This window comes from Manacus vitellinus, unplaced genomic scaffold, assembly GCF_001715985.3.
Source record: "Manacus vitellinus isolate BGI_N305 unplaced genomic scaffold, ASM171598v3 scaffold_19_pilon, whole genome shotgun sequence".
Classification (NCBI taxonomy): Eukaryota; Metazoa; Chordata; class Aves; order Passeriformes; family Pipridae; genus Manacus; species Manacus vitellinus.
In genome coordinates, this window is record NW_021939395.1 from 9628923 (window position 1) to 9650963 (window position 22041).

General features: G+C 40.1%; 1 protein-coding gene across 2 annotated transcripts in view; it reads left to right on the plus strand.

The window, feature by feature from the left end:
* Positions 1-21727, plus strand: part of IL1RAPL2 (interleukin 1 receptor accessory protein like 2) — a 359886-nt gene extending 338159 nt beyond the window's left edge. Inside the window, exons 9-11 of one of the 2 annotated variants that reach the window (XM_008930689.2) lie at positions 5094-5237; positions 8990-9160; positions 18495-21727. In XM_008930689.2, the coding sequence (XP_008928937.1) occupies positions 5094-5237; positions 8990-9160; positions 18495-19192 (1013 nt within the window). In that variant the 3' untranslated portion in view covers positions 19193-21727. The remainder of the gene's footprint in view (positions 1-5093; positions 5238-8989; positions 9161-18494) is intronic. The other variant, XM_018070872.1, reaches the window with a different exon arrangement.
* Positions 21728-22041: the final 314 nt, after the last annotated feature.

The window sequence follows — 22041 nt, forward strand, 5'->3', positions numbered from 1 at the left end:
ATGATCAGTGCGAAGTATTTTGGTCTAAACAACCTATGAATTTGACCCAGAGTTGACTGACTAGGCCAGCAGTAATTGTGTGATAGAGTTAAAATGTGGATTTCTTAGAACGGGTACCTTGGCAGTGAGGTCAGATGTTCTCGTATTTCTCCACTTCCCGGCTTTATGTTTTAAATGGAAAACTTTAAACTGTCACCATGCATTTAGATTTGTAACTGCATTGAGAATGAAAAACATTGCAATAGGAGCTACAAATTGATGGAGAATTACCCCATCGTGGTTGTCTTGCTTGATACTGCTCCTGAATTGGGAATACAACTACAGACAAGATATCGTAGCAGAAAGGAAACCATTTGGATTTGAATGTGCCAAATTAAAAGGTGCTACTATGTACTGCTGTTTGGAGAAGTCATTATCGTAAAGAGTTTAACAGTTCCTCATTACAGTTATGTTGTTTGTTCAATCACCTCTCCTATTCATAAGTAGGGTGGCATTTAAATTTGATGGTGATCTCTCTAAGATACAGTATATCAGGCAATACAAAAGCTATAAGAAAAGCAAAGGAAGGTTACACACTCGGGAGAAAGCTGTTATGTGAAACTACAGAGCCATCATCACGGGAGATTGACTAAAGAGTTAATACATTGTCCAGATTTCTGCCATCATTCCTGGCTGTAAATTATTTTGCCAAAAGCAGAGAAGAAGAAATGTTTTCATGAGGCAAACCTGAAGGTGCAGCTCCAGTCCTTTGTGTGTTTTCACTACGGCAAAGCATGTGCTTCTCAGCAGGTTCTGGGTTACAGTGTTAATTGAAAAAGCCAGTGCTCTCCATGGTCACAGATGCAGCAAAATCCCATAGAAGTGTCACCATTTGGAGAAGGTTCAAATACACTGTTAGTACCTGAGCATGCTGCAGATTGACTTTGGAGCCTAAGGTAGACATCACCATGGGACAAATGAACTAAGAGTCAGGTGGAAGAATAAGAAGAGCAGCCAAGGCCTCTCTAGATGGGGCATCACAGTTCTGGAAAACATCCCTAGTCATCAGTTCCCCCTGAAGGCATGCTGGGTGCTAAGCACTGTGTTTGATGGCTATAATCTGTATCAAATGAAAGGTGAGGGAGGTGGGGTATTGAGACAAAAAAGGGCTACAAGGGAGAGGAAACTTTTGGGTCAATGTCCTCTTTTTTTGCTATTCTTTCATGTGACCCACAGGTTTTATGTGTGGAAGTAGAGTATGCAGTCCTGTCAGAGTCAGCTGACAACACCAAGTTGGGCAGGAATGTTGATCCAGCAGATCATTTTACTCTCTACTACACACATACATGCATACATACAGGAGGGTAGAAAGGCTCTGCAGAGGGATCTGGACTGGCTGAATCAATGGGATGAGGGCAATTATATGAGGTTCAACAAGGCAAAGTGCCAGGTCCTGCCCTTAGGTCACAACAACCCCCTGCAGCACTGCAGGCTGGGGCAGAGTCACTGGAAAGCTGCCTGGGGAAAAAGGACTTGGGAGTGCTGGAGTCACCATCCCTGAAGGGATTTAAAAGTCATGGAGATGTGGCACTTGGGGACATGGTTTAGTGGTGGGCTTGGCAGTGCTGGGTTAACAGCTGGGCTCAGTCATCTTAGAGGTCTTTTCCAACCAAAACGATTCTATGATTCTATGATCTAAAGTGACAGGTTGTCACAACTTTAATTAAGGAGTCTGGTCATCATGATGAAGGATTAGCCTCTTTAGTGCAAAAAGCATTCTACCTTTCCTTCTACTGAACCTCATAAATATACAACTGATAGTTAGTGTATCTATGTTGGCACTGTTAAATGTTCTTCTGTGTGCATATATTAGAATAACAAGCTAGGTTTATTTATAACAAAAAAATGCAGATATTTCAGAGCTCTGCTGAAATTATGGAAGAAGCACTGCTGAATACAGAATTTGGAGGTGGAAAGGATCACTTTGCAGCTACTATTTCATTTCTCTCTGCACTGTGGCTGTAAAAAACTTATATTCCCCTCAGGCATTCTCAATAGTTGATTTTCAAGCTATTAAAGTGTCATTTAAAATAACCACTGTATTTTACTGTGTCCTTTGACTGCCTGTCCCATTGTCCTGTTTGTTATTTTTTAAGTTCTTACAAATACTTGACCAAACTTTTCCTTTCTGCAACTTGATTTAATTACTTCTTATCCTAGCTTTCTCCAACTTGGATTTGACTGTATTCATGAGCCAGGAAATACTACTGTACTTACTGACCTGGGACAAGATTTAGAGCAGGACTGGTAGAAAGCTGTTGACCAACACCCCTTTTGCTGTGTTAGTGGTATGGTCCTCACGAATCCTCAGGAGAATACAGGAGTGCTGTCTGCATAGCACCAGGGTACCAATAGCCCCAGAGTACGTGTCATCATTTATGATTATTTTCATTGGGCTTTTTTGACTGAAAAAGAACAAAATCCAGTTATAAACACCCAAAGTTACCAATGCAAAGACAGAATCAGTCATGCTTAGACCTGAATACCACTGTCTGCTGTCACATTCTTCTTTACTGACTTAATTCAAGACTGCATTGTTACTTCTTTCTAGTAGTTCAGGAATAAGTTCTGGGCAACCCTGGGTTTGGTTTGCTTTTATTTTTTGTTTCTGTATGCTGTCCTAGCATATTTGATGCTCAAATTACATGGAAATGCAATATACACCCACTTGTCCCTTAGTTGTGGGAATGGTTCAGGATTCCCTTCAAAAGAATTTGAAAACAGTCCAGTATTTTAGTGGTTGAAGTCTACATAGCCTATAATATAACTGTACTGGAAGATGAAAAGTTTGTCAGGAACTGCAGAATAAAATCAAGCCAGGCTATTAGTGGAAAGAAGCAGTGAATTGAGATAAAAGTAAATATTATGACTTTTGTTCATGATTTATTTCAAGGAGGCTGCCTTTAATCAAGACATGCAGGGAACTAATTTTGGGGTTTTTTCGATACTGATGTAATACTAAATTATGAGGAACTTCTAAAATATATTTGTCTCTCATTTATTGGGTGTTAGGAGACTTTTGCTATTTTAAAGACCATAATCCTCTATAACATGTTGTGGGAAGGTCCTTCTACATTATTTTACAGAATATTATTATTTGCTATTTTTCAGTCACTGTTATAGCAGAAAGGCCAGATTCTCCTCCTTTCTTAATGTTGGAAATGCTGCCTTCCTTATTGACCTCAATGAGGACCACTTGAGGAGGAAAGAGTTAATCAGAGGCTGAGTCTAAGCTACAGTAGGCAAGAAAACTGAACATTCTGGGTTTTTCTCTTTGTCTCCACCTTGAAATGGAATTAAGGAGCTCAAAAGCCTTGTTTTCTTCCTCTTTATGTGTGGACTCTAGAAGAGTTTATGGTGCAGAAGGACAACTACAGGACATGTGAAAGCAGATCAGTTTTGCCTTTTGAGCTGGATTTTGTGGTTTTACTCAATATCCTGCCGTTCCCCCCAAAAGTGGACACAAGTCAGAGCTCCTATGTCGGCTGCAAGGCTCAGCATTTTCTCTCCTTCCAAGCTGGCAGCTTTGCCATCATCTCAGTTTCCTAGCAAAGAAGATTCAGTGCAACAAAAAAATATTTTTTCCCCAAAAAGTGACTTTAACCAACTCTGTTCTCCATTTGCCCAGATTTATCCCCAGAGCATATGCTAAGCTTTATCATGCAGTGTAATAAAAGTCCCATGAATTCCCTGTGTTCTCACAGAGATTAAATAGCTATTATAGTAGAGTTTTTCCATCTATTAGTCCATGACTTCTTGCCAACCAGACATCAGAGATACTGTAAACTGGGAATAGCTTGACATCTGATGTTAATTATTGAAATACGAGGCTTGGCGAGGCAAGAATAACCTCAAAAGATACACAACTAATTTGCTTTTTATCTCGAAAATGACACAAATGACATACGAGTAATTTTTTCTGACCTAAGTTTTAGAAGCGTAAAGATCACAAAAACTTTGTCTCGCCTGTATTAGTTTTGCAACTTCTCGTTGTATTTATCACAGCAGCAAATATCTTCATGACGTCTTATCTGAACTAATATAGAATGCTACAGTCAAATTGTCATCCTCTGTCTTTTATGGCTAAATAATATGCCAGGCAGTGTTAGGAGCAGTATTACATTCAGAGGACATTTCAGGCTAAAAAGCAATGCTGTTCAAGTTAATGTCTTACATCAAATGGAGCTCTGGACTGGTAATCAAGGGGTTTTATCCCATTCTGTCATTGGTTTGCTGAGTGACCTTGAACATGTTGCTTCTCTTTTCTATGCCTCTGTTTCCCTAGCTGTAAAAGTTGGATCACTGTCTTTGGATGAATTTGTGAATCACTGCTTGTGATGTTTCCTAATAAAAGCATCCCAGTAGGAAATTTTAACTAGCACTAGTTCCCATTAAAGTATAATGTGTACTCCACAAGCATGTGAGAACTTTGTTAGTAGCCATCACAATTCAAATGAAGTGGCTCTTGGCAGCCTGATGTGTACTCCTGGCTTCTCATGTTATCTTGGGCTTTCTGGATGCTCCATTCATTTTCCAGTGATCCAGCTGAAGCCCTGACTTGGCAGCTCACATCACCTTGTCCACAGGCTTCACAAATACAAAACCAAAGTTGTTTAATTTGGGGATGGGGGAATGGGGGACTAGAGCCAGTGAGGTACAATATATCTGGTTCTATATTCCATATATATAGAATATGTCTATTCTCACATGCTGCATACAGCATTTGATGCACTTGGCCAATGCAGAAGGTTCAAACTCCACAAGCTCATTTTGATTAATCCTCTGGGTAAAATCACTACATAATTCCCATATAGAAGAATTACATATATTGTCTCAAATGCATTCCGGATTTCAGATGGTAATTCCAGATGAGTGGTAGATGGAGTAAATAAGTAAAGTTAAATAATAGGCAATGAACAAAAATATTAGGCATTCCTAATGTTACAGTGGTTATAACTGGAAGCTGCAGAATTTTATGTGCAATTGTATGGTGGATTAGAGCAAATAAAGCTTGGAAAGATCATAACCTTGTTGTCTTTCCTTGCTAATTTTAGATTTGATCTACAAAATAGAGCTTGCTGGAGGACTGGGAGCCATCCTTCTTCTGCTTATTTTGCTCGTGACCATCTATAAGTGCTACAACATAGAGTTAATGCTGTTCTACAGACAGAACTTTGGAGGAGATGAAGCAGCTGATGGTAAGCAGTTGCACAGGAAACTCTATATATGCAATGGCAATATTTCAGAGACCCAAAGTGGTGAAGCTTCTAGATTGAAATGAATCCCAAAAGATACCTGCTTTTAGTTCAAGTTCAAACTACTAAGCATCCAATAGTGTAAAGCCCTAAGACTTTCTCCCAAAGCCCCCTGAAATCAATTAGTCTTTTCACAGAAATATCACTGGGTCGTGCCATAAGCAAATGGGAGTCTGAAGAATTGTTCATGAGTCTGTTATAGAGACTTCAGCATCATTTGTGAACTCATTCCTTGGGGAAACTCTTTACATTCATGTCTCCGGTGCCATATCTGCCCAGGATCACTTCTCCTGAGGTCTGTACTTTATGTGGGCAGCCCTTTCACCAGGTATTCCTCGTTAAACATTTTCATTGAATTCCCATCAGGCTGCCAATGAGCTCCTCTGACTAGTGAGAGGTGATTGTTATCAAGGCTAACTAGTTACCTCAGTTAATTGAGAGACTGTACACAACTTAGTGGAAATGTAAAACTTCCCTGGGGAGTATGCTGGGGAATAAACTAGGCTGTTTTCCATTTTTATTTCCTCACCTTCCCTCTCACTAGCTTATATTCTGTTTAGTGCCTAAAGCTAAAGTTGTATTTTTAAATGGCAGCTTTAATTCTGTGAATTAATTTAATTCTCTGAATTCTATTCTGAACATAGAACATTCCTGCTCCTATGAAGCTGGAGTAAGCCCTGTAAACTAAATCCAAATATTTCTAATTAAATCCTATTATTATGTTCTTAACACATATCATAATTAATATGTTATTAATATGCATCTAAGTAGTATCTGCTAAAGATCTGAAGTACAGTGTTGAATACAGGTACTTGCCATAGTCCACTGCAACACTTAATGAGCCACAGAAGCACTCTGGAATGCTACATCTAGAAACTATAATGTGTTTGAAAAAAGAGCAGGGAACACATTACCCATACTGCCAAAACAATGTGTAGTTGCATAGACATGTTCCTTTCTGCAGTTAGTGTTACTGTTATCACAGTAATAAATGTTTCACACTGGGTAGATATGGTGTGAAAATGTTCCACTACAATGAAATCCGTGGGCGTTTTGGAGAATGGATGGAATGACATCTAGGAGATTTTAGAATAGGGAACAATAAATAGCAGGACTAGAGGTCAGGAAACTGGCTCCTTTGCAATCTTCATATGTGACTGGCAAAACATGAAATTATGGGGTTTTTTCATGCTATATGATACTGCATAATATTTATGCTGGTACCTAGGAGAAAGTGAAGGGTGGGATTATTTGGGAAGTACTTTACCTCTAACACTTTAGGATTATAGCAACACGACTTCCCTGGCTCACCCCCACAAAAAGTGATAACTTCCTTCAACCTGCTTTGATTAATTTATCTTGTGTTTTCAGTGTGAAGCTGCTGCATTTTTATTCATGTAACTTTTTTGGTTTGATCACTTTTTAATTTATGAAACAGTATTGTTTTCTGGTTGTTTAGAGGAAGCCCCATGAGTACATAGGGTATTTTGTGTGCATGTTAATTCTGAAAACAACCTTTTATTTTTCCAGTGCATGATTGTAGACCTACTGCAGCTTTGTGTCACATTCTGATCCTGCAGAACAGAAGATGGAGGCAGAATGTTACTGAACTCAAAGCATGTATGGGGATGTTTTTACTGATGCAGGCTATAGTGGGATTGTACAGAGCTCCTATGAGCAGTCAGCTATATTGATGCAATTGCAGGGTCATTTTCCATTTATACATGTATTTCTTTAAAAAAGAAGATTTGAGAACTCAACAGATTTGCTTTATTCCTATTTCTAAAAATACCCTATGTAAGCAATGCTAGATGCATTCACTTCCTTTATTGTGTGTAGCATTGCTTTTAGAGAAAATGACACTGAGGATTAAAGGACCCATTTAGAAATTGGCTCCAAACAGTGCTGCTTCCAGAGCACTCAGAGCAAGTGGTAGGCAAGTGTGGACAGGTCCTTCTGCTCTGTCCTGTGTGTGTGAAGCTTGTGAAGAGGGAGTTGAGCCCATGGAGATGTAACAGAAGTGTGCAAGTCTCAGGAGCTCGGGGGAACTGGTTCTGTCTGCATCTTGCTCACTTGTGTTGTGAGCAGAGGTGACTGGAGAGGGCAGCTGTGCCCCCACAGCTGGAAGGGGTTGGAAGCTCCGGGACCACTGGCACATGGATGTGTGGCTTTCACGCTGCTCCACGGCCACGTCAGGGCTCGGCTGCCTCTGCAGAGCTCGCAGACGTTTGCAGGGATGTTGCCTCTAGGATCACTTGGTGCCTGGCATCTCTTAAAAGGTTTTGGCAGGCTTCATTATGGACAGGGGAGTAGGTTTTGGACAGGCCTCCAAAGCTGACTGGCCTGTTGATTTCAGAGGAATATCAGCAAGCCAGGTGGACATCTTCCATCCTCTCCTACAGCTATGGTGACACTAGGCAAATTGCCTTTTACAAATATATAATTATTCATATGCTTTGACTGTAGCTCTGACCCTCATGGGTCTGGCTTTGTGTCAAAAATTATAAGTAACCATCATTTCAAGGTCATCAAGGAAAATATTGTATTACGATTAGGTTTTTTTTTCTTTTTGTCAGAATATATTGATGACTTTTAACTGCTGTAATTATCGTTCATGTGCACTATTCTTTACAGATAATTGGTACTCAGAAACCCTCCATTCATGCAGTTTTGTTCTCACAACTATTTGATTTTTCATTTTCTGTAAATAATGGCAGCTGTGCTCTTCCCTGGAGACTGAATTGCTGAAGGTTGACTTTTCCGATACACTGTTTTCCATTACTGCAGAGGAATAGCAAAGAGAAATGTCACTAAGACAATCTGATGCCAGCATGGATCCTGAGCTCAGTAGTGGATCACTTCTGTTCCTGGCATGGTCACCAGCTCTTAGCTCCATGTTTCAGAAGCAGAGCTGGAGACAAGCCCCAGTGCTGAGTGGGAGGAAGAGGAGGGGGTGTATTGCCCTTTCTATCCACCTTTGGATGAGGTTTTGCATCCACTCCTGAGCTGCAAGGAGAATGGAGGGGCAAGTCTCCCCCTAAGCCCCACTGCTCCGGGAATTATTTCTCTCTCTCAAACTGTGAGCTCCAAATATTTCAAATGTCCTGGGTCAAGTGACCTCTAAAATTATTACATTGATTTTTAAAACTACAGGGCTTTCTGAAAAAAATGCTTTAAACTGTTTGTATCTGGCGTTGTTTTTTTGCATAGTCAGTATTCATTGGGTTAAGTCATGTCTGTTCTCACAATTACTTGTGAGAGGAAGTTTTCCTTGCTCAGAACTTTCCAGGCACAAAAACTTTTCCAAGTTCAAAACTTTCACATAATCCTAGCACTCTTGAGGCATAGGAATTGAAAGATTTCCATTAGCAATATGTAAAGGATTAAAATTAAAACTTTCAGCTTTAGTATTTTGTATCAAAATCTTGCCCATGACCTTGTCAGCTGTGACATGGGTCCGACCACATGGAGCAGAGTTACTGCTCCACATGCAGAAGAAAACTGAAAGGATATCCTTTGTCTGGATCCATAAAATTTATCTCTGGAAGCCAGATTATACGTTCCTGTGAAAAGTCCCAATTTTGTTGGGAAATGCCTGGTCATTTCAAGGAATAATACAAATTCCTAGTCCTTCCCTGTATTTTTTCTAGTGCTCTTGCAAACAGCCAGCTGAGCATTAATTTGTTTTCTTGCAGACAACAAGGAATATGATGCATATCTTTCATACACCAAAGTGGATCCCGATGCGTTAGATCGTGACACTAATGAAGAGGAGCAGTTTGCACTTGAAATTCTGCCAGATGTTCTGGAAAAGCACTATGGATACAAACTCTTCATTCCGGATAGGGACCTGATCCCTAGTGGAAGTAAGTATTTCTGACCTTTGTTTTGTTTCTCTCTGATGTGTCACAAAGGCCTGGACTGGGTGAAAGTCACTAGAGGAAAACCTCTCTTTGGGAAGTGGTTGCAAGGATTAGAAAAGTTTCCTTAGCACTGCAAATTCGAGCTCTATGTTAGAGCTTGTTTGTGCATTGCTGAAATCAATGGAACTGCCATTGATTTCAGTGGTGGAGGAAGGAGCTGGACCTTCCTACAGGGAAGGCTGCAGCTCTTCAAGCAATACGGAGTCCAAAATGTCTATATCAGACACAGGTAACTAAGCAGGAAACTTCCTAAAAAGATTTTGTAGTCTCTGGTATATATTGAAAATGGGATTATTATTTTTTTTCAGTGATTATTTGTTTGTCTACAGCAGCTTTACAAGTAAAAGTAATCTTTTCCATTATCTTTCTGGGTTTTTCCCTAACTTGGAAGTCTCATAAAGTGCTACAATAGTTTCCCAGTTAATGGTAAGGGTACAATTGGAGTTTTAACTGTGTTGAATTTCTGAGCAGTGTGAGCATTGTGTAAGTCATTGATATTGTGTAAGTAGTATTCATTATTCAGAGGACTATGTACAGCCCCATGAGCCAATACTATTTTCAATGCTGACAATGAAATACAGTTGTGCATTTCAAATCAGTTTTGCTACCATGTCTGAAGATGCAGCACCACCTTTGGATGTCTGTACCAACAGTTAATGCTTTCCTAGTGGTAGTTATGGCATTTTTTCTACCAGGTTCATTTTCGAGCAAGTCAAAAAGACCATGAATCATATGCATGATGTTGATGAATTTTGAGTGCAGGGTATGTTTACTGCAATACCACATTTATTTGAAATGCTACCCTTGTGGAAAAAAATCAGCATTTTTTACTACAAATTCCGTTTCCAAATCACTTCCATAAAAAAATAGTAAAAGAGAAAATGAACTTCTCTCTGTATGTGCTACTGTATAGAAAATATGAACAAGAGAACAAAGCAATGGCTGTACTGGAACAGATGTCCCCAAACATGAAACAGCTCGAACATAGCTGCGTTAGCAACCTGCCTGCCAAAAACCTGAAACTGCCGCCTTGCTGCTGCCAAACCCCAGTGCCTGCCCCAGAAGTTAGAGCCTGTTTCTTCTTTGACATTTGAGAGAGCTGGAAGCAGAGCTCTGAATCCTGTACCACTGGGAAAGAGGGGTCAGAGCCCAGCCAGAGATCATGCAAAGTCCTGCGTAGAGGCTTGAATCGATCATGTGTGTTTGCAGCTCCTAGTTTAGAGCTGATTCCCTTTTTCTTTCTGCCCCTGCAAGGTGTGAGTTTTTCTCCCTTAGTGAGAAATTCCAGAAGGGGGACTTGGCCCATAGCCTTCTTATTTCTGACAGTACAAGCAAATAATACCAAATTTTTAGATATTATTAAGAGAAAATACACTTCTTTCACAGAATTGCTGTAACTAGTTGTTTGATATCCAGCAATATAGCAGAGTTATACATAGCAATTATGCAAGTGAATTAAAGAATTTAAAGTTAACCCTTCAGTAACTATACTGAAGCACAAATTAATCCAAAATGAGATTCTTTTTCCCAATTGTTGTACCAGCCAACATGGTATTTTATTTTTGTCTATTTTTGTCAGTCAGGCACTCAGCAAATACTTGTCATCACTTTGGGTATTCATTAAACCTCTCTTGAAAATGTAGGGTACCTGAAAATGTCAGTTCTCATTTATGAACATTCACAGATTTAATCCCTCTTTTTTCCTCTCAAACTCACTTCTTCAGTATTATGAAAAGGCCTGATTCTAACACATGGAGCTTCAAGAACGCTTAATCAGACATAATGACAATGCAGAATAAAATGTGCCACTGAAATGAGTGTGATTTGCATGCTTTAGCTTTGAAAAAGATATGAGAGAAGGCACTTTATTTTAAGTGGGGCTAGAGGGAGGGAGAGGGGATGGGGAAGGAAGGAAGACTCGGCCTCCTGTATTTGTAAGCTTTCCGTGTGCTCTGGAGAAGTGGAATGTGGCTGTGTCCTGCCTAGTGCTCACCAGTCTCACAAGGACTTGCAGTGCTTAGTGAAGGCAGTGTGATGTAGAATGGGCCTGCTAGAAGCTTCTGAGGTAAACATAACATATTTTAGAGTGACTGTCTCAAAAATTGGCAGATATGACAAAATATATAGCTCTCCAGGGTAGACTTCTATAGAAAAATTGAGGGTTGATCACAGGTATTTTTTTTATTTTAGGAAATATCTCTTCTCACATGTGCTGCATTTCCTCATCTTTCGGTGTAAATTACTTTCAATCAATGTAATACTTTCCTACTTTGTTCTGATGTGTTTCCTTCTATATCCTGTGCGCCTCAGCGTGTGCCACTCCACTAGTGCAGCACATGAGCTGTGTTCTGTAGGACTGTTCCTACAGTCTCTGCAGTTGTGAGGTGCTGCCACAGGAGGGTGTGAACCATTGCTCTTCCTTCCTGGCATGCAGCAGTACTGACAGCTGCTCCTTGGATTTGAGAGCGAGCAAAAAATAGATTTGTTAAATAGTATTTCATTAATTTTCTTGCACAGTTCTCTGAACAACCTAAAAAGCTGACTCCGGAAAAATTCAGGGACAACTTTGATTATGTTTTTGTCCAGCTGGCTCATCACTAACCTCTGGGGAAAAGCTGTGATGGGCTCTGCATGTCCCTGTGCAGCCAAGGGGGAGATTACCGCCAGATGTGCTTTAGCTGGGATGCACCCAGCAGCCACCTCCTTCACAGTGCATGTCTGAGCTCTGCATGGCACCTCTGTGCTGAGAACCCTCTGTTTCAGGGATGTCCATGGAGCAACTGCTGCTGTCCCTGGGAGGACAGAGGTGATGGCTGTGGGGACTCAGGCCACCTCTTCACCATTGGGAAGCAGATCCCTGGCATCCAGGGCTCAGGTCAAATGGGGCTGAGTCACGTTTTGCAGTAGGTGTTGGTTTCTAAGCCCTGCCGGGATACAAATCTTATCCCAGTGGAGCGTTTTGTCCTAGTGGGAGGGAGAACACCATGAAGGATGCCAAGGGCCTCAGTGGTGCCCATCACAACATGGCCAGCAAGGACCTTTGAGGTGAATCTTGGTGCTGCCTGAGAGCAGCGTGGATGGACCCGGCTCCCCGGACTGGTGAGGTGGAAAAGGGGCTAAAGCAGCCACTGCTCCTCTGCTCTGGCTCCTGCAGAATCCCACACAGCCATGCTGGCTGGGAGGTGAAAGGGGTGACCCAGCAGGGAGATGTGACATGTAGAGTGCTGTGTAAGCAGTGAGACGAAGTTTATAACCTAGGAATTGAGTTGCATATTCTGGGAAGTACTATAGCAGCTATTTGTTCACAAAGAATATTCTTTGGTCTTATCAGAGTGAGTGTTCTGCATTCTGTCGAAGCTGACAGCACATACACCTTTCTGCCTGGGCAACTTAGGCATAATTGGATATGTTAACCTGTGTAAGGAGACTGTGATCCCTGAGATGCACTTGCAGTTGTTATGGAAGTTTTTTAGCAGTTCTCATTATTTTCACCCTATTAGTTTTCAGGGCTTTTTAAACAAACCCTTTCCCACAGCAAATACTCTCAAGCCCTGTGAGTTTTTTAATTCAGTGTTAGGAGACCTGAGGAGACTGAATAGTTGGGGGTGGGGGGCAGGGGTGTGTAACAGCAATAGTTACATTTTCACCTGAGCCATTTTCTGTCTGCTAAGGATGATGTGTCTGCAGAGAAAAACATCTATTTGTCCTTCACTCCTCTAAAATTAGGACTACTCAGAAGAAGATATTTTTCTCCATGGTTTCTGCAAATTATTTTAAACCCTGAAAGTGAAGAGGTCAGAATTGTCAAGTTTGATTTTTAATACCAGCAATACAAATCTATTAGAGCATCATCTAGGTGCTCTCTAAGCATATGTACATTTGGTCTTGACAGGATTGAAAAAACCACAAACAATTCACCCCAGCTCAGCCCAGGGTAAACAGATCAGGCAGTGCAAAGAACTACAGTGATAATCTTTGCTTTACCTGAAAAATGAGAAGTTCTCAGCAAAACAGGAGAGTGCCTAAGACGTGATAAAAAGCACACAACAGTCAGTATTTCAGTTCTGGCACTTTGTAGTTTTGTCTGCCTGTCTGTGTGGTGTTTGCCCAGTGAATTCCAGCTTCCTGGGCTCCTGGATGAACAAAACCAGTAGAACCATATGTCTGGAGTTCCCAAGGAGCCTTTATTAGGTATGGGATGCCATTTCTTTGGAACAGGAACAACTCCTTTCTGAAGTCCCTGGTTGTCTGCTCTGTATGAATCTTAAACTTAATGCCAGGCATGGGTGAGGGTACCAGGGATAGAGAGGGATAACAGCTGAAAAAGGAAGAAATGTGAGCAAAAGCCAGAAGGGCTGGCTATCCTGTAACAGCCCACTGAAGGCCACCAAGGTGGTCAGGGAGCTGGAGCATACAGTATAAGAGGAGAGCCCAAAAGAAAAGGCCAACAAAGACAAAGCTAAGGACGGATCTGACTGTTATTTTTCCAGTGGACAGCACAAAGGTGAAGGCAGCTTCTTCTCAGAGGAGCACAGTTCTTGAACAAGAGGTCATAGGTATGAGTTGCGACACTGGAAATTCCATTTAAACATCTGAAAAGTTTACTCACCATGGAGGTGGACAGAAACTGAAACAACCCAGAGACATCGAGAAACCTCCAATCTTGGAGGTCTTCAAAACATATTGGACAATGTCCTGAGCAATACCCTTCAGGCAGGATATTGAACTGGAGACCTCCAGGGCCCCCTTCTAACCTGCATCAGTCTATGAATCTTTGATTATAAATATGCAGAATTTTGTTTCAGCCATCTATTGCCAAGACAATTTTACCAACATTGCCCACTTCAGATATTTCAGTCCGCAAGGAGACATTCCCAGAACTTCCATATTTTCTATTTTCCTTCTTCCTTAATCCCTCCTTCCTTTATCATGTCAAATACAGAAAGTCTGATGATGGCAAGGGGAGGAATATGCTGAGAGGGCAGTGTGTCACACTGATGTGCAGTATTTGTTTGTTTATGTTGAACTCATCAGCTCTCCCTTAGCTTATACAGGGATTGGGCTCTCTCAGGAGGGGCCATTACTCTGCTCTGTGTTTCAGCAGTTCCAACTGCATTGCTGTTCTGGTCTGAGCTAACAGAAGCAAAACATATTTAATAAATAGGAAAGCAATACATGCAGTTATTTGTATTATAATAAAGTGGTCAGATTTAGGGTTTGGGAACTATTCAGTTAGGAAGCCAGGACTGAATTGCTCTTCTATAAATAACTTCCTCAAGTGATGGTCACATTGCCAAACACAGAAAGGCTGGTTATTTTCAGACTGCCAGGAACCAGCCAGCAGGGGGTTGATGGTAGATACTCTTTGGTTCTCGTGGTGCTGGTGTTTCCCAAAAATATCCGTAGGACTTGATATGATTTCTAGTGTTTTTTCTTTCTCCCTCAACTGCTTCTGCAAATCACCTAAATCTGGTTAGTCAGTCATTTCTTTGTGTAAGCAAATGGTGTTCATTAATTTCCTTGCTCTTAGTCTGCTTGCATATTACATTTCCTTCCAGCTTGTGGTTAATGTAGCTCATTCAAGGTTCCATAGGCAGTTATGCATGATTTAATTGCAAATGGGATGCATCGCTTGGAATTCTCTTCTTCAGTGCTTCAGACTACAGTTCAGCATTACTACATGTTGATGGTGTTTGGTGAGCACATTTGATGTCAGGTGATCTGTCTTCATTACTCATGGACAACCATGCAAAAACATTGTTTGGTTTGGGGTATAACATTTCTTGCTGTCCATGCCTCCTTGGGCGTTGCACTGAACATGATGCAAGTAAGTTACTGATACAGTCACTCACAATTTTAAGTTTTTGACCTATGGGATTTGCTTACATTTTGAGAACAGTTTTGTACCATATTGCAAAATGATGTTTAAAGGAGGGGGGAAAAGGGCCAAAATTTAAAATGTTCTTTTTCAATGAAATCCAAGTGGATAATTCTAATGCTGACATCTTATTTTTACATCCTAGTTTATAATAAAAACACAGTCTTTGGGAATTAAAAGCGAGTAATCCCATACTGATTTTGTCAAGACAACTTTTTCTCCCCTCACAATGAAATGTCATTGAAGTTGACACCTCCTCAGCAAAAGTGAAGTTACAGCAAAGTTATATTTATCTGATGTAAATATGTTGCTCTGGAATCTTATAGTTGATCCTAGTTGGTGATGTCATTGCTGAAGTCCCTGTTCAGGTTTTTTTTTTGTAAGTGAAACAGAACCATTGCCTGACAACTACTTCTTAGCTCACTGGAAAGGTGAAAGCAACCCTTTCTCCATCCCACACTGCAACAGAGATTGCTTGGATTTAATACCTTCTCATGGACTTCACTTGAGACAGACAACTGAAACTGCTGTATTTTGGGAAGTCTCAAATTCTGAAGTGAAATGAGAGCGGGTGATTTAGCAACTCATAGGTTTATGCAGTCAGACTTGTACCACTGGAAAATACCGAGCTGGAATTTCCACAGACAGGAACCTGTCTTCCTGTGCTTTTCTTCACAGAAATGTTCAAGTTGTGCACATTGGACATATTGTAGAGTGCACCTGATGGAACCACATACTCCAGGAAATTTGTCACCAACCTTCAGTAGTAATCCCAAGCTGAAGTTATTGGGAGTACTGAGTACTTCTGGACCAGATGGCTGGAAAGGTGACTTTCCAGTTTCCTATTCGGTGTGCTTTATCCTCAGTGCACCAACAGGCCCCCTGTTCACTGGCCAAGTCCATGGAGCTATAACAGCTCCAAATGTGGAATTTGAGAGATCACCTCATGGTCATTTGGGAAGGTGTCTGTTAGTTAGCTGAGGACAGAGCTCTAACCTGTTGCAATATCCAGTAAGAAAGGTGGGCATGCCAAAATGTGGGAGAGGCACCAAGGGAAGAAATGTCCGTCTGTTGTCTTCCCACCTCTTTCCCTGATTGACTAAAGCAAAGTCTGATGAGTTTTTGACTGCAATGGTATTATGGATTATTGCCATTGAAATGATTGCCACTGGATATTTGAAGAGATGAAAGTGGACTGATTTCTGTTTATGTTGTTGGTTTGTGTTTGTTGGATGCATATTGAATATGCGTGGCCGTGCTTGGCACTAACCTGGACATGTGGTATTGCCCAGTGTTGTGTCCTGCAGAGAACTGTCTTGTATAAAGCAGTGTCTGAGTTGTTTGAAGGAGGGATGAATATGTCTCAGGAAAGATGCATGATAGTTTGTTGTTTTACTGTATCTTGCAGATTCAACCTCTAATGATGAAGCTTCCCACCTAAATTCTTTCTTTTTGGGAGCAGAAAGAAAGGAAGAAAATGAAGAGTCTGAGCTGTTGATACATTGGGATAATCTCTTTCCATTGTATTGAACATTTCTACCTTTCCTTAAGTTTTGTTTCACCAGTTCTGCTTATCATTTTCTCTTTGTTGCCGATTCTCTCCCCTCTCTGCTGCCTCTCCCATGGATTTTAATGTTGAATTTTTTTCATTAATGAGTAACTATTTTACACAGAACAATGTGGGGGTTTTCCTCATAAAATATTTCAAGGAAAAAAAACAAAATGTAAATGCTGCATGATTAAAGAGTCATAAACCATTAACTAAAAGTCAGGATTGTTGCATAGACATTTGTAATGTATGTGTATGTCTTAAATTTTTGTGTGTCTGTGGGATGTTTGCAATTGCCTCTTTTTTCCATTTGTGAAAGAAATTCTTCTTGCTGCTAAGTGGTGAAATAAAACATTGGTAAAGGCAGATTTGATGCTAACTATGCCTTCAGTCTCATGAAAATAAGCTATTTTAGAATGTTACTGTTGGCCTATTTTGTAGCTATTTGCTTTACTGGAAGTGGTGTGAACAAGCATGCTGTGGTATGGTGCCTGGGACTATAAAAATGAGTCTTGCAGTAACAGATGTTGATTAATGATGTTATTTGTAATTATTGTTCCTGCTAGAGGGCAGGTGTGTAAAGAGAGGCCCTGCCCTGTGCTGAGTAAAGATCTGTTCTGTGCAGCTCTTGTGTCCAAGTCTTCATTTATAACACGTGCTTTCCTCTGTTGTCAGGTGGCACATCCTCAGTAGCATGGTCAAAGAGGTTCATGTAGTTTAAAAACACAAAAAGATATCCTGTGTCGAGTGCTATGCAATCTATGAACACTCTTCTGCCCTTAGTGGGTTTTTTTTAAGTGATTTCATTTTTCCGGTCTTGACCCAAAACCCATTGAAATTTGCTGAAGTCTGTTCATTTGAATGGGTTTTGGATCAGGTCTGTAAGTAGATCTCTTTCCCATCCTGTTCCATGTCAGACCAGCGTAATTGGCTTCTCTTCCCTACCATCCCTGGGATGAGCGAAACTCAGGGAGCCAAGTCCAACTTCAAGGATATTTTGTAGTTCCATAAGCTGGCATCATGGAGCTGATGATGGGCTGGCATTTCTGCTTACACTGATCAATTGCAACTCCTTGGCATGCATGAATAAAAGAATTCTACTATTTTCTTTGTCACTGATGTCTCAACAAATAAATACCTCCAATATGTTTAAATTTTCCATTTGTTCCTGTCACTTGTGAAGTTTCTGTTAATACCTTGGGGCACATAGAAGCACAGGTTCCTGATATTAAAACAGACCATTGGGCTACAAAGAATGTTCTTGGGCTTTGTGGTCAATACCTAAAGAAGAAAGAGCTACCATGATGCTTCTATGCAATAAGCACAAGTTCTGCATGTGATGAGGGTTCATTTCTTTTTGAGCACTTGCAAGTTACGGTTCGTACACCCTGCGGCACCCTCATGTCCTTGCATCTGAAACACGAGAACTGCTTCCCAGAGTGTGCTTCCCTCAACACAGTGTTGATCATAACCAATGTTAATGTTAAAATTTACACAAACATTACATTGATCTTGACCTGTATTCTTTTCACTGAGTGAACTGTGTGTTTTTAGTCACTAATGCATCTACACAGCGAGGATGTTTTGTAAATGTCGTTCTGCTGCAGCGAACAGGGAAAAATAGCAAAGGGAGGAGGGTATTATTAAGGAGTTTTTTATGTGTACTCCATAAATAGAACTATGTTGTGATACACAATCCTATTTTTGTTGGAGTATATTGAAATGCCCATTGTCTTAAACAGTGTGGATCAGTAAGCTGTAGGATTTTGTTATACTTGATTGCAAGCCTAATGTTTTGATACAATAGACTTCTTTATTCTTTACTCTTTCTCTCTTTCTATAATTTGTAGCCTACATTGAAGATCTCACAAGATGTGTTGAGCAAAGCAGAAGACTCATTATCGTGTTAACTCCAGACTATGTTCTCAGGAGAGGATGGAGTATTTTTGAGATGGAAAACAGACTCCATAACATGCTAGTCAGTGGCGAAATCAAAGTTATTTTGATTGAGTGTACTGAATTAAAAGGGAAAGTGAATTATCATGAAGTGGAATCTTTAAAGCACACCATCAAACTTCTCTCGGTGGTCAAGTGGAAAGGACCAAAAAGCAGCAAACTGAATTCTAAGTTTTGGAAGCGCCTAGTCTTTGAAATGCCAGGGAAGAAAAAGGAGGTGGTGTCACGGCATCAGGTCCTGGATTCTGCAGAGCAGGGCCTTTTTGGAGACCTTCAGACTATCCCCTCTGTTGCTGTCACAGGCACTTCTGCCACGTTGGTGGAATCACGGGCTGATTTAACTGACTACCACCAAGCAGACTCTGTGCACATGAGACATTACTGCCGAGGATACGAGTACGACGTGTCAGCAGCGACACTGCCAATCGCTTCCATAAGCAACCACCACACGTACTGTAACATTCCTCTGACACTCCTGAACGGACAGCTACCTCTCAACAACACCGTGAAGGACCCCCAGGAGTTTCACAGGAACAACCCACTGCTACCTTTATCAGCCAAGGAGCTTAGCTTCACCAGTGATATCTGGTAGTGGACATCAGGACTCTTTCGAGATGCTTCATGACCGCCATGAAGACACATTTTTAAAGAACTTTGCCCTAACCCCATGGGGTGAGAAAACATATTCGAAGCAGCAGCACACTTGTTTGCTTTTCTACTTGAACTTTTTTGTTTACATTTACAAATTGTTGACAAAGGGGGCATTCTTTTTGTAACTCAGTAATGTCCTTCCTGTCTTTTAATGTACAGTTTTATTGCTTCTTTAGAAAGGAGGGGGGAGAGAAAAAACGCACCCCATCATTTTACAGTAGGTTTACAATCTGGGATGGGTAAAAGGTCACTGTATATGGTCTCCAACATCCATACATATTTAAGTAACAGTATTTGAAATACACAGAAGTTGTCGGGTTTTTCATATGGACTACAGTACACTTTGAAATTCTAATCATGCTACAAAAAATTATTATCTCCTGCACAGACCACAAGGGGTGAATCATCCTGAAAAGGAAGGAGGAGGAAACCTTCCCGGTAACATTGTCTCACAAATACTTTTTAGTAAGATGACCAGCTGAAACAATGCAGATGAAGCTTTATCAATAAAGTGCATAGTAACAGTTACTGCAGAATAAATCACCTGCTCCCATCAGCATCTCTTCATTTTATTATTGAGGCATGTTGTATTCCTAGTCAATGGTTAGCAATGTGGTTTTACTAAACAACTTACTAGAATATCGGAAGATGTTTAGGAGGATTTTAAACATTTTTTTCTGTCAATTATAGATTATTTCACAACTTTTTGCAGATTTATAATGACTTTTTCCAAACAATTTAAGTAGAAATTTATCTGTCTATTGGTCTATTCATTAATTTGAAATTTCTTATGATCTCGAGCCCCATTAAGATTTGTAGAAAAGGCAATGTAATTTTACATAGGATTTTTTTTCCAAAATCAGTAGTTACAATTTGAAATTAACCTTTTTGTGAGAACATCAGCAATAGAAAATAATTACTACAGCAATATTCAGAGATGAAGTGCTAAATTATTCAGGTTTACTGGTAAATCTGACTTCAGTTGCAGTGATAATCACCTGAGACAGTTTTCTCTCTTGTCTATCTACCTGTCAGTTTATGTAACTTTTAAATATGGCAAAAGCAGGAATATTTCTGCTGTCTGTGCAACTAGTGAAAAGTGATGTTTTTAAGCAGCTGTTAAGGTCTTGCATTTCTCACTTATGTGAGTGATCCCATCAGTCAAATAGGATACTGTCATTTATCTTTCATGTAAGGCATTCCTGCTGCTGATGGATGAGAAGTGTTATACAGGTACTCTGCATCAGGCATTGCTGCTCAGTGAGTACCAGTGAGATTTCCATACTCAGTTGATTAAGAGTTGCAGAGTGGAGTATTTAAGGAAAAAAGCCCTAAATAATGAAGGCAGAAGCCAGTTTTGCAGGTTTTGGCACAGCTCTAATGAAAACACAGTAGACATGAAAGTTTTGTCTCAATGAGATCTGCTGGAGCAAATTCCCAAAAATCTTTTTAGGCAGGCAGCCTTGCCTGTGTTTCAGCATTGTTCTTTAGCATTGTTCTCTTTGATTGCATGAATTAAAGTTAGCACTCTGCACTCAGCTGCCTGTGGTTTCATCAGCAAACAAGTTCAGTAAATCCTTGACATTTTGCAGTGGTTCCTAAATTGTACCCTACAGTCAAATGGAAACAAACACTGACCTAAGACTTAAAAGTCAAAGAATTGGCCCAAAGGCCATGAGAATGATCTCAAATGTGCAATAATTCATAGAGGTCAGTATTTTTCCATTGCTTCTTTCCCCAGTTCTTTATTCTGTGCCCTCCTACACCAGTTATAGTCTGTAAGATTTTCATTAGGTTCTAAATAATAATGTTTCTCTTGTTTTTTCTAGCATTATTATGCATTTGACACTAACACTGAAAATGGAAATCTAGAAAAGATATTAATTTATTACACAGTATAGAAACTATAACTTGCTCTTTTGTGAAGTTAAGTTCCAAACATATAGGTGTTTAATAGATGTATTTTTCTACTGAGAAAGAAAGCGATTTTACCTCCATTATAAATATATGGATTTCAACCTCCTCCCAAAAATTTACAAAATTTGCACTGTTTTATAAGTGTTACAGACTGTGTTTACACTGGCTATGTTCTTTAATGCAAAGTGTAATTAAAAAAAAAAAAAAAGGAAAAAAATTCCTAAAAGCAAACCCTGCATGAAAAGAGCTGCATATGTTTAAATGAAAAGCTGTACTTTTCATTATTTTCCTTCCCACATTACTCTAGAATCTGGTTAATTCACATAGAATGTTCAGTGAGATTTTAAATCCGCTAGTTCTGTATTAAGCATGCAAACTCCAAAAAAAAAAAAAAAAGAAAAGAAAAAACATATGCAGGTTGGTCTGCTTCTTTTATTTACAAGGACTAAATATGGGTAACAAATTCATTCACCCAATGGTAATATGTCTCTTAGAGCAGTAGTTATTCCAAAGCAAAATGCAGTCATGTTTGCATTGAGGAAACATGAAAAGAACAGTTTTTCTGTCATTTTGCAAAAGCACATTGAGTGTCTATGTATTGATATTTTTTTAGTTATAGATGCCAAGTCACAATCTGCTTTAAGATTTCTGAGTGTGTATTGAGTACTACGACAATATATACATGAATTGGAACTGCCTGTACCCCTCTGCTTCTAGTGTGGGGATGGGGAGCTGAGCTCAGGAGGCCTCTCATGGACTCAGTTTCATGTAATACCAGTATGGAATCATGGAATTGTTTAGGTTGGAAAACACCTCTAAGATGATTGGGTCTAACCGTTAACCCCGCGCTGCCAAGCCTGTCACTAAACCATG